General features: G+C 29.5%; 2 protein-coding genes across 2 annotated transcripts; one reads left to right on the forward strand and one right to left on the reverse strand.

Moving 5' to 3' along the window:
- Positions 1-772: 772 nt before the first annotated feature.
- Positions 773-4824, forward strand: LOC101251549 (uncharacterized). The gene is made up of 2 exons (XM_004234212.5): positions 773-1986; positions 4433-4824. Exons 1-2 carry the CDS (start codon positions 1702-1704, stop codon positions 4601-4603), a joined length of 456 nt encoding a protein of 151 aa, XP_004234260.1. The 5' UTR covers positions 773-1701; the 3' UTR covers positions 4604-4824.
- A 1788-nt stretch (positions 4825-6612) lies between these two features.
- LOC104646113 (uncharacterized) lies at positions 6613-7641 on the reverse strand. The gene has a single exon (XM_010319214.4). It carries the CDS (start codon positions 7639-7641, stop codon positions 6613-6615), a length of 1029 nt encoding a protein of 342 aa, XP_010317516.2.
- Between the last annotated feature and the right edge of the window lie 6035 nt (positions 7642-13676).

Genomic DNA, 13676 nt, shown 5'->3' on the forward strand with positions numbered 1-13676 from the left:
TTATAGGTTAACGTGAAAGTAATCACTATATTTTTTTTGGAATAATTTATAAACGACCCCTTTAACTTGATTTAACCTGGCATCTATGTCCTTTAATTTTGTTACGCAAAAGTAATTCCAATATTGCTTCTTCAATGGGTCGATAAAGGTAAGGCTAGCGAAAAATATAGAGCTTGCGTGATACATTCTTACCCTTCGTTCATCCACGAAGTTAAGGTGGCATGAAAATCGTAATACCTCCATGTTATAGGTTAACATCAAAGTAAATCACAATTTTTTGGCATAGTTTTCAAACGAGTCCTTTAACTCGACCTAAGTTAATATGTATGTCCTTTAATTTAAGTATAAAGTTGAACAAGTATTAGTTAACAAGCATACTACATTTCATCCTACGTGTCAATTCACATGAGATACACTCAAATTAATTTATATTATTCAACTTTATCAATTATCAAGAACAAATATAGGGATAAAACACAAGTATCCCTAGACTATGACATAATTAAGAGACACACTTTAATTAAACAAGTTTCTATTGTTTCTCTGAACTTTTTTTTTGGTAATTTTGTACACCTTCTGAGGTACGTGGTACACTTCGCGTCTCTACGTAATTAAGACGCATGAAAAGAGTACAAAATTACAAAATAAAAGATTGGAGAAATATTAATATTTTAGCTTAATTAAAATATGTTTTTAAAATTTCGATCATAGTCTAAAGACTACTCGTGCCTTATTCCACCAATATAAAAGAGCTAAGAAAAAAGGACAATCTTGAGACTTGGCTGCTGCAGTGCACTAGTCTTCACAGGGTTAAGCTAATTTCAGCTCAAATTTCTCTGCTTTCAAATCCCAAAGTTCTTTTTTTCTTTTTCAAGAAAATTCATGTCACCTCTGTCTGTAAAGTGAAAAATTACCCAACCCCTCTTGTGTTTTTTGCTTTTTTTTTCTTTCTCATTCATGTTTTGACTAGTGTCTAGCTAGTACTTTGTTCCCTTTATATAATGGTGTCAAAATCTTGAAAAGCTCATAAAACTAGTGTTTCTAATGTCTTGAGTTTCTTGAAAAGAAAAAAAAGTTCAAAAGACATGATCTTGTTTTTTTTTTGGATGACATTTTTAGTTCTTGTTTTGGTGATACCAATGGTGTCAAAATCTTGAAAAGATTATAAAACTACACCATCAAGTGTCTTCCCAAGTTCTTGGGAAAAAAGAGGATATACTTTTTGTTGGTTTTAGTGCTTCATTTTGGATTTTGAAAAGCTCATAAAACAACTACAACCTCCTCTCAATTTATTGATTTCTTGAAAAAAAGGAGTTAAAAAGACTTGATCTTGGTTGTGTTTTTTTTTTTTTTGAACATTTTGAGTTTTTGGTTTGGTAATTATAATACCATAACTATCTTCCCAATTTCTTGAAAAAAGAAGAGTTAAAAAGACTTGATCTTGGTATCGTTATTTGACATTTTTATTTGTTGGTTTGGTACTTATAATACCATAACTATCTTCCCAATTTCTTGGGAAAAAAAAGAAGACATGATTTTGGTTTGTTTTTGACATTTTAAGTTCTTGGTTTATAAGTGGTGTTAGAATCTTGAAAATCTCATAAAATTACCATCAACTGTCTTCCTATTTTCTTGAAAAAGACATGATTTTGATTGGTTCTTGACCTTTTTTGGGGTTCTTGATTTTGGTATAACAAAAGAATGGGAGAAGTGGAAGGGGGGTGGGGTTGGCCACCATCACCAAGTGGATCACCAATGTACATAACAAAAGATGATCATTGGACACATTTTGATAATTCTGTTAATGCTGTTTCTTTTGGTTTTGTTGCCACTGCCGTTCTTATTTCTATGTTCCTTGTCATGGCTATTTTTGAGAGGTTTCTCAGGCCTAATTCACAAGCTTTATCGACGTCCCGTGGACGGAATCTTGGTGATATTGAGTCTCAGATGAGCTTCAATGGAAAACTTGGTCATCAAACATCTAAAGTAAGTGTCTTTAGCTTGAATTTTTAGTCTAAGAAGTTGTAATTTGTAAATATTATATATGTTGTATCTGTGTCCTTGTAATTGTTAATCAACAAGTAAAATAATCACAGTTAGCTCAAAGGCGAGTTAGGATTTAGAGTTCATGAGTTCGGGATTCTAAAAAAAATGTAGAATATTGGTTTCTTGATAAATTGTTTATACATTGAATCAATTTTTTAATACAAATGCAGAAAGCTATGACTAGAAATTTAGTTATTCACAGTATTACTCTTGTAGTTTCTTGACTTTTGATTTTTGCTACTATATCTTGATTCTTGAGCTGGGGGTCTATCAGAAACAACCTCTCTACCTCCCAAGTTAATAGTAAGATCTGCGTACACTCAACAAGGTTTTGTCGAACCTGTAGGCGAAGCTCTAGCCCCGGCCCTGAGTCGGGGCTTTTCTACTATCAATGACACATAGCTAATCTAAACACAGTCAGGACACTGAAGCTAAGTAGTAAAAAAGTAGTTCTGCAGCAGTATATTAATATCTCTTTGAGCTGATCTTACATTACAAAGAATTGCAATTTAGATAACTTCAAGAAATTCAACATTGCTGAAACCTTTTGCTTCGTCGAGTGAGCAAGACTATCTTGGTGAATACAATTAGAACCGGCTTCTATGCATCGCCTAAGCACTCAAGGTATTCGTGCTTAAATGCCGAGTTTCCGTTCCTTTTCAGCCTAAAAGGAAGGGAAGTTGACTATCATCGGATAGTCATGACTCACGAACACTTAGAGGTACATATGAAGTTGAAGCGAATCTTACTATCTCAAGAAGCTTAGCTTCTTAAAGGACTCTTAATAAAGAAAGCAAGCCTTTCAAGTAGGGCTTGAAAGAAGGCAGTTGAAATCCGGTCAGTGTAAACATGATATTAATTAGTCTTTGTTGCTTAAATGTCGAGTTTGGAACGATAGTCTCTGCCATATCTTCGTTGTAAAACAACAATCTTGGAACATTTATGATAATGAGAAAGGAACACATAGAGAGGAAGGCTCCAACGACGTTTGTTTCTCTTGTTGTCAACATAGAAATGAGAGCAGTTTGACAGATGCCTTTTTGCTTTGTTGAATCAGCCTAGCCTTTCTTTTTATACGGGAATGCTTTTCTTAGTATGTCAAGGGTAGATTTATGAATGACTTCTTTAGCTCTATCGATAGAAGCCCCCACCTAAAGTTCTGACCATTGCTTTAAGCTCTGCAATGGAAGAATGCCCTCGCCCGTTATGATCAATCTCTTGTTTCATTTTCTGCTTTACACCACATTTATAAGTAAATAGATGAGTCTTATCAAACTGTAGTTTTTCTTAGGTGTATCCTCCACATACTTCAATTGATCTGTTGCTTCCAACTATTTTTCTGACCATCCAGGATACCTGTTCTGGCTACTTGAACCCTGGTGGTTGTTGCATGAACTATTTGAGTAATCACTGGTTTGTCTCCGAATGTGCTCTACTGCCTACAGGCTTTCTGAGTGCACCCTAGAGCTAACAAAGCTACCAAAAATCACAATTGGATTCTTTCTTGGTCTCCCATATCATATCGATAAGATGAGTATCACCGAAAATGCAGAACCTAAGATGGACTTGCGATCATGCAAGACTAGATGAGATTGAAAATGACCACATTCGTCAGAAAGTGAAAGTTGCACATATTGATGATAAAATGAGAAAAGATATGGTTTGGTCATGACCTATGTACACCACGGTCCGTACATGTGACACAACGATGAGTAAACGTGTTAGAAGGAGATGGAGTATTATCTAAATTGCATAGAGGAAAGTTTGTCTCGAAAGACGTACAAATCCTTGGAATCAATACAAACTTGGCTATAGACAGGATATGTTGGAAGTAGTTTTCAGTATTCGTCCCTTATCATTCACTACTCAAATAGTATACTTTAATTCGTCTGATTAAAACTCGTGATGTGCCCTTAACTCACACATCATGAGATGCTCTCTTAATACTAAACTAATGCCCTTACAGGAGGGGAAGCAAAGTGTCTTCAGCCATATGCCCCTTGCAATAGTTTTTTGAAAATCTTGCTCCGTGATTTGGCAGAGGTAATATATGGTGAAAGGTCTGCATAAACTCCACTTGTGGGATACACTTGATATGTTGTTGTTGACGGGGTCAGCCTACCAACACTATTGTCCTACATTTGTGTGCTGAATAGATAAACAAGATGGCCTCAAATTTTATCTAGCTATGATTTGTTGTTTCGACATCTAATCAACTCGATGTTTTACAATCAAGAAAGATGGTTGCTTCAGTACTAGTACTAATTCTGTTACATGACATGATCAAGTCTAGCTTGCTTGGTTTGTACTTCATTAGTTTCTTGAAAGATTTATTAACAATGTGGTTGTTGATTAGCTGATGAAGTGACTTGGCTTATGGCTTTAGGTGTCAACGAAGGCTCGAGAAGTTTCTGTGTTAATGCCAGGAGAAGATGTCCCTACTTTTCTAGCCAATCCCGCTCCCGTACCCTGTCCTCCTGAACGCGATCCATGGCCTCTCCATCAACAGAATTCCTTGCCCGGTCTCTTGAACTTGGATTCGAATGCACAATCCTAGCTAGCTCAATTTGAAGGCAATAAACATTGACAATACCAAATTGATGGAGTTCACCAATTGGTTTTTTTGTCCCTCCGCTTGGCTCCTTAATTTAATGTACATATAACATATAGGTGTATTGGCTTGTTAAAAGCTCTTCTTATCTGTTTAATTGAGCCGAAGGTCTTTTCTGAAACAATTTTTCTATCTTTATAAAATGAAAAGTTGCATACCCTTATTCAGATCGACGACCGTAATTATTGTTATAATTGTGTTTCTTGTCTATGATTGGATCCCAAAATTCTTGACCATGTTATTATATTTGATGCAATCTTACAAAAGTACCAGTAAGTAGTAGAGACGAATTGAGGATTTTATGGGTTATGAATATTAAGAAATGACATCTTATTGGATTAGAATATTATTTATATATAAAATGATGTCTTTTAACACAAACATAAAATTTAAATCAAAACTATTGAATTTTATCGAAATTGTAATGGTCTGTTCTTTGTCTTTTGCCATTTGAGGGTTGTTGAGATGAATATGGTAGCATAAAAGCTACCAGTCATAGTGTGACAACTGACAAGTAATTATATGAAACAGTTTGGAATTCAAAATTTAGATAAATCTATATTTTATCGTAATTTTTTTTTATATATTTCTTAAATATTTTGAATTGATAATTATTGTGATTTATAGTAATTTTCTGTAGTTTATAGATATATAAATTTTATTTCAGAAAAATTGAAGATTTCATACGCAAATTCTTGATCAAATGTAAACTGATTGACTCTCGAAAAATCAAATACATTATATAATTGAGACAAAGAAATATTTTTTTTTCTTTGGAGGAGAAATCAAAATTTTAACAATTGAATTTTAGAATAGGATATTAAGTGTTATAAGTTATAACAAAATTCTAAATTTAGTATTTGTATATTTAATAAGTTTTTTTAAATATAAAAATACTTGATTAAAATCTATTAATTCAATTGAATCAATATCCATGCTTCTAGCTCTGCTTTATTTACCTATGATCTTCAATATTTAGTTGTATCATATGATAAATATTGATTCGCTCCAATAAAATTCATTTAAAAAAAAAAGTGTATCGATTATCAATTCTTTAATTTAATTAAAAAAATAAGAGATAATATTAATTCCACCGTAGCCTCAATAATTACAAGCCACAATTCAATATTAGTCAAAGTTTCCCAATGTACAAATTGTGTATCAAATATATATAAATGCGATCTCATTTAAGTTTCCCTTTATTATCTCACATGCGATACCTTGGTAGATATATCTTTCATTTTATGATAATGTTTTAATTGTGCGTACACCTATTTTTTTTTTAAAAAAAAAATTAATACTCTTCACACACATGAAATGTGTAATTAATATACTCTATTTATGATCATTTTTTAGCTCACGATGAGTAAAGTAATAATTTTTGAATTCAAATAGAATCAGTCAAATATATTTAAAAAAATATTTACTAATATACATAAAAAAGTGAAATAATTTTAAAATTTTATTTTGAAAAACATAATTTTTTTAAAAAAAGAGAGCAATGTATGTTCTTGAAAAACAATGTCATTCGTTAGGTTATCACGAATGGATCACAATTTTAGCTCAAACAGAGTTTATTTAATATATTTACAAAATTTCGTAGATTAATACACATAAAAGAAATAGAGATAATTTAAAATTTCCATTTTATGATTCATAAACTCTAAAAAAAACAATGCATAGACTTTGTCGTCTTCAATATATGGTATTTTCTAAAAAAAAAAAATATATGGTATTTTCTATATGTAATATAATTACAAAAAAATTTCATTATATATATATATATATATATATATATATATGTAATTTGATTTTAAAACGGAATAAAAAGAATAATATGAAACAAAATAAAACACAAGAAATATAACATAGATTAGTTAAATATCCAATCTAACATTATGGTACAATTTTTTCTCAAGAATTATTACTTCCAACTAATTTTTTATTTTTATTTTTTAAATAAAAATAAAACATTCTAAGGTCACAAGTGGATTTTCAATAGATTCATTATTTCCACTTGTTAAAGACCCCTTGTAATTATTATTATTTTCTCTATTACCATTTCCAGCCTCCGCCGGACTCCGGCGCCGGTCACCCAATTCCGATCTCACCCTTCCCGGTGACTTACCGGATTTCCTCGTAGACGGGCATCGACTTATGCTATTCCTCGTTCCTCCGTTGTTTTGATCTCCACATATCACCGGTGACCTCGATCTCCGGCATGAACTCTCACCATTATCTTTTCTCGATAACCCGCCCGCATTCTTTCTTGACCCGACCCGACCCGGAGAATGATTCCGAATGTGACCCGACCCGGATAAGTGATCGGATTTTCTAGCGGGAGATGTGTTCCGAATCTGACCCGACCCGGATAGGTGATCAGATTTTCTAGCTGGAGATGTGTTCCGGACCTGACCCGACCCGGATAAGTTGCCGGATCTTCTAACTGGAGATGTATTGTTCCGGTAATTTGCTGGAGACCTCTGCCGGAATTCTGTGATCATCTCTTTCGAATCCGACCCGACCCGAATACGTCCACCGAGATCTTTGATCGTATCTTTCGTATCTGACTCGACCCGGATGCTCTTACTGAGTTCATTGGTCATCTCTCTCGGGTCTGACCCGACCCGGATTCTCTTGCTAGGCTCTCGGGCTATCTCACTTTGATCCGACCCGACCCGGGAGAATTCGTCTTTCGGATTGAAAATTCTTGCTATTTTGAAAACATGAGTGTCATGAATGTTACGGGACTGACTTTTTTCGATAGAGAATTTTTTTTCGAGAATATTATTTTGTTGGTCATGAATACTATGGTTTATGGGGTTATTGATAATAATCGGAATTTCCGATAGAATTTCCTTGACTTCTTCTTCTTGTTCTAGAAATGGAAGGGTTAATGGTGGAGATCTATGAGTAGATGCGGATTGTAATTCGATATTAGAATTTGGTGGAGCTTTTTCAATAGAACTAAGAACACAACCCATGTTTTTGTTGGATGTTTGAAAAATTAAAAAGGAAAAAAGTTTCACGATATAAGCATTGCTTGAGCTTATAAAAAAAAAGTTTGGAAAAGCTAGGTTACGAATTTTAAATCTAGAAAAAGAACATCAAAAATGGATATCGAGATATATCGAAAGATACTATCGATATGAAGTTATGCTTTGAAAGTGATGTACCATAGACTAACACATTAGAGCAAGTGTTTAGATGTGGAGGAGTTTTTTGGTTGAAAGAGAAATATAACAAAAGTTTGAAGCAAAAATTCATAAATAATATATTTTATCAATAGAATAACTTATCGATCTATAACCTTGCGATCTAAATCATATTTGATATTAATATAATAATGAGGAATAATTGAATCAAAACTTCGGACTTAAAACTTAAAACTCGAAACTCGAAAGATAGAAAAAAATTGGGAGGGAGTGAATGGAGGGAAATGGAGGAGAATGATAAGTGAATGAAGTGTATATATCTATTGGTATATAATTTAATTAATTATATTATGTATTAGACAGGTAGGATGATATTGATTTGCATTAATTGCATGGGGTTGGCTTGTCAAATAATTAATAAATGAATAAATAAGTAAATAAATAATATTAATTTAAAATGAATGTAATTTTATTTCATATTTGACTTGTCAAAATAGTCTTTGAGTTGTTTTTTTATATTTTAAAAAAATAATTTTTTTAAGACGATTCAATCAATATAAAAAAATATCATTTGCAGAACTTATTTTTAAGCTTTCACAAAATAATTTTTTTTTTTTAAAAAAAATAATTCTAAACAAAAAAAATTTCAAAGTTTAATTTATTAAACATGAAAATATTTGAAAATATTACTTAACTCAACCTTAAATGAAGCGCAGGGTGGGGAATGGTGGTAGGGGTAGGGGTAGAACCATAGGATATGGAAAAAAGGAAGAAATTAAGAAATGATTAGGGTTTAGTAATCATATTCTCTCCGTTCATTATTATTTATTATGATTTTTATTTTTAAAGCAAAAAAAATTGCAATTTATAGTACTTTACATAGAGTTTTTTGGATATCTAAATATATTGTTTAAAATATCGAATTAATATAATCTAATTTAACTTTGAAAATTAATCAAATTGACTTTTGAAAAGCGCAACATGACAAATAAAAATAAATGTAGGCATTAATCTTTATGATTGTTGCTGCTAGATTAGTAATCCGTCCACTAATCACATGCATGTGAAATTATGAAATTGATCGGTATGGATTATGATGGAATAATTAAAATTCTACAATCCTTAATTAAAAGTCTAGAATTCGAACTCCTTAAAATAATTGAAAGTCCCGCCCTAAAAAATAGACCATGTAATTCATAAAGTAAATTTAATTTAATCCTATTGCGAATATCAGACACCAAGTAATACCAAAAACTACAACAAGTGATACAACAAAATGTATAACATTGGTTACTAAACTTTGTTTGGCACAACAATTACAAAAATATCTTAATTTTTTGACAAATTTTTGAAAATATTAGAAGTAATTTTCTATTAATTGACTGAAATCGTATTGTTACATTTTTAATCTGTTCTCAAATATAAATATCAAACCACGAATAAAAAAATAATTATCTTACATAAATATTATGTAAATTGTGATTGGTGGCACTAGATCTCTCTCCTTATAATATTGTAAATTTAGTGATAGGGGAACTCCATTCTTTTAAATTAAAAACTTTGACTTGGATTAATCTAATGTATATAATTAGATCTGATCTAATCCTTTTAAATCTCTAAATTTATATAACTATAATACTTTAATAATTAATATTTTGAAAGTCTTTAAAAAGAAAAAAAAGAGGTGAAATTTCACATGGCTTAATCATATTTGTAAATGTGATTTTTTTTTAAAAAAAAATTATACACATGGCCTGTTTCTATTCCAAATCCATTAAATAATTCTTCAATTTCCTTGATACAATATAAAAATCTTAAATCCATATATGAAATACTTTATTAATTCGAATTTTTACTTATTTCTATTATTGATCAGAATTGAGTTCTGAACTCTGAGAATAAAGAGATTTTTGAAAGAAAACACTCTTTATATAGATATAAAAAAATATAAATTTAAATATCGATCGATTTTTAGTAAAACAAAATTTAAATTATAAATCCGTCTAAATTTATTTTGGGGTTGCTTGTGAAGTCAATTGGCTATAAATGGTGTGTGTGACAGAGTATAATAACAACAACTTCACAAATGAATTAATGAGTTTCTGAATTTCCTCAAACACATGACAATTCAATGAAAAGATTGGTCCATGACACAACAATTATGATTGAAGTTCATGGCTTTGTCTTTTGTATAATAATGAATTTTTTTTATTTGAGGTTCGATATTCAAATTGAATATTAAAATTCGATTGAATTTTGAATTTGCGTATTATATAGTTTATTTTAAAAAATGGCACTCTCGACATACTTTTTTCATTTTTAAGAATGTGATCTTTAGTTAAAAATAGAGAGCTCGGGATGAAGTAAAAAACAGTTTGAGAATAGAACTAATTTCACTCCTAGTTCTGATAATCAAATTTGAAAACAACAAAACGTCAAAAGTAGTTGATAAATATATATATATTTTTTTCAAAATTATCAACTTAAATTAGGGTTTAAGACTATACTTCAATTGAGGAAATAAATCATGATGAGGATTTCATTTATTAAAGGAGGCAGCATGGTCCATTAAGTTTCATCTGTCCATTTTGCATTTAATATATGTCACCTACTAATTTTTGTTTGGTTATATGGTACTTTTATTTATTTTCTCTTAATTTATATGGTGATATTTGACAGAAAAATTTAACCCCTTTCTTCTCAAAATAAATATTTTTTAAAAAAAATTAACTTAACTAATCTTTTAATTTAAATTGGATTAGATCGATACAATATCACTATCACTTCAAAAAAAAAGTTAGAATTATCTACTATTCGAACAATTCTCTCTTTGTAGTCACGTCTTATCGTCCTTTTATGGAAGGAGGCTTTAGGGTGAACCATGAGCCCATTCCAATTTCTTGGGCCAATGGAAATGGTTGGCCCAATAAGAAACATTGAGGAAGAGGATTACAATTATGGCCCAAATAGAAATATTGACATTGAGGAAGAGGATTACAAAAATAGCCCATTTGTGTCCTAATGATGTGTGTTAAAGAATAACACAAAATACACAAATATAATCATCAAAAATTGTTTGGATAATAAGACACTACTTGTTAAGCAATTTGATCAACACTTCATCATGGTACTTGAAAATGTTAGAGAAATTTGAAATGCAAGATGTTTCTTTACGGAGATCTGTCATTATTGTATGTTCTCTGTCCTCCCTAGGATCCAACTAACTTGAATTCGACAAAAAAATCAACTTTCAGAAGTAAAACACTACATACTAAAAACGACTTAAAGGCACTACCCATTGATTCGAAGTTGGGGATTCGATTAAAATTAGGTTTTAGTAATTCTAACTAAAAATCGAAAGTGCTAGAATTCATATTAACAATTTTTAACTTCTATTCAGCAAATCTAAGTTTGATTTTTAGGGCTTAATTATTATTATTATTGAATATGAACTTTGTCCATGATACAATTCCCCGTATTTTTATTGTACATAGCTAAGAAATAGATTTATTGGGAGATGAAATATCAAAATCTTATCAAATTCTTTTTAACGTCCGCTTTTTTCTATCTTCAACGATTTCATATTAATCAACTTTTATTATAAGAATTGCATCCTTGAAATGCACTTTTTTTAAAAAAAATAAATCTTACGTGAATGCAAGATATTTTATATTTATTTGTTTATTTATTCAAGAACTCAAGATGATTAGCTATAGAAGAAGTTCATTAATTTACATATTAAAAGTCACTTGTAATATATAGTCAAGGCACCATTTCAAATCTCAAAAATCATGGTTAGGTGTGTTTTGTATTTATTCTTTTGTCCTGTTCTTAATTATTATTGATTAAACATGATTTGGAATTCAAATATTATTATTGTGTCATCATGCATTTGTATTGTTGAAGTGCCAAATTAATTATGGAGCTTAAACTAAACCAACCTAATCCATTTGATAGAATTTTGATTTATTAGCATTATCATATTCTAGTTCATAATACTTATTATTCGTCATAAAGATATATTTTTCATTATTTCATATCAAACTCCAAAATGTAAAGTAAATTCAAGTGATTTTTATAATTTTTTTTTTTATCGTTTCGATATGTGAAATATTCACCTAAAATGTGATATACACCTCATCATCAGAAATTTGTAAATCCTGCTTTAACCCGCCCTTTGGACATCATAGACATTACAAGACGTTGCATATCCCTTTAATTTCTTTCAATATTAGTCATAATACAATTGTATTATAATTTCATTAATTTTTTTTAGATGCATTAATCACATTTTAAGAAGGAAAAAAAAAAAGATAAAAATAAATATTTGATACATTTTCCCTAGATCATGAGTAGATTACCCATCACATCCAATAATCTTTTCTCCACTTAATCATGGTGTGAAGCATTTCTCCACTTTAGTGAGTCATGTATGCAATTTTATTTTTAGTACAAATAAATTTGATTTTAAATTTGGTAAATTAAATTAGATTTTAAAAACAATTAAACCCAAATTCATAATAAATAGAGAAAACTTCATAAGATAACTTTAATTTAAAGCGTAATTATGAAAAAAATTCATAATTATTACATCATACAGAAAAATTGTATCAATTAAAGAATTGTATTTAAAGGATGAGTATCAATTATATCAAAGCAGAAATCAGTTAAAAATGTGTGAAAGAATTGTATCAACACATATATATTATAATACCCAAAATATAGCTACATTTCATTATTTTTTTGAAATTATAACTATTTGTATCATAAATACAATATAACACGTTACATATTTTTTCTTTAAATACTAAGTTTTTGGTTCTTCCAAAACTTTTTTTTTTGTGTATATATAAAAAAAAAAAAGAGGGGCTACAAGAAGAACCTTTTCATATTCTTGAAAAGCTTTATTGTAAAGTTTAATTTTTAAGATTTTTTTTTCAACATCTCAGATAATAATTCTTAAATACATTTGACAAAAAAAGATAATACATCATAATTTCCTTCTTAATAGTGTATAACAAGTCCTTATTGCTTTAATTATTACTTTTTTTATTATTCATTTAGTCAGAAAAATCAAAATTCATTTCATCTTTCAATCAAATTATTATTCGAAAATAATTATACCACTCTTTTCATATACCATTAAAGGTCCGATTTTTTTTTATTGTATAAAAATGTCTTATCATAAATTAAATTAAAACCTCTTTTCCGAATTTTTAACCAAACTAAGTCATTATATAAAATAATTTACCAAAGTAATACATTTTTCTAAAATTTTACAAAATTATAGGGTATATATTTTTTTTATAGAAACTAACAACATTAGGTTGATATACGTTACTGTAAGTAACATTTTACTTTTAAAACGTTATTTTCAGTAACGTTTTACCCCGTAAAACGTTACTGTGAGTAACGTATATCAATCTGACGCCATCAACTTTTAAAAAGTAAAATATATCCTAAAACGTTACTGTGGAATATGTTTATACTAGTTTTGTAAAATTTTAGAAAAACATATTATTTTGGTGAATGACTTTATATAATGATTTAGTTTGGTTAAAACCTCTTTACCTAATGTTTCCCTTAAAAGGTATTACTTAATTAGTACTCCACTTAGCAATAAGGTTATCTTATTATTTATTTTTTTAAAGAATATCTTCTTCTATCTTGTTAGATACATTTAATTGAATAAAATGACTAATATTATTTATAATAAGAGGAAATAACATATATAGGAAAAGTGTAACGTGTAATATTCCAATAATTTTTTTGAAAAAAAAAAACGATTTGAGTACTTTTATCTTTAAAAGGAGTATGATAAGTATGAAAACGAAAATCGAATCGATTAAATTATGGTTCATGTA

The sequence above is a fragment of the Solanum lycopersicum genome, chromosome 3 (genome assembly GCF_036512215.1).
Source record: "Solanum lycopersicum chromosome 3, SLM_r2.1".
Lineage (NCBI taxonomy): Eukaryota > Viridiplantae > Streptophyta > Magnoliopsida > Solanales > Solanaceae > Solanum > Solanum lycopersicum.

Bases quoted from the DNA above. Each gene is read 5' to 3' on its own strand.
- LOC101251549 (XM_004234212.5), top strand. From the start codon at position 1,702: ATGGGAGAAGTGGAAGGGGGGTGGGGTTGGCCACCATCACCAAGTGGA. The intron at 1,987-4,432 runs GTAAGTGTCTTT...TTATGGCTTTAG, and splicing joins TTGGTCATCAAACATCTAAA to GTGTCAACGAAGGCTCGAGA.
- LOC104646113 (XM_010319214.4), bottom strand. From the start codon at position 7,641: ATGGGTTGTGTTCTTAGTTCTATTGAAAAAGCTCCACCAAATTCTAAT.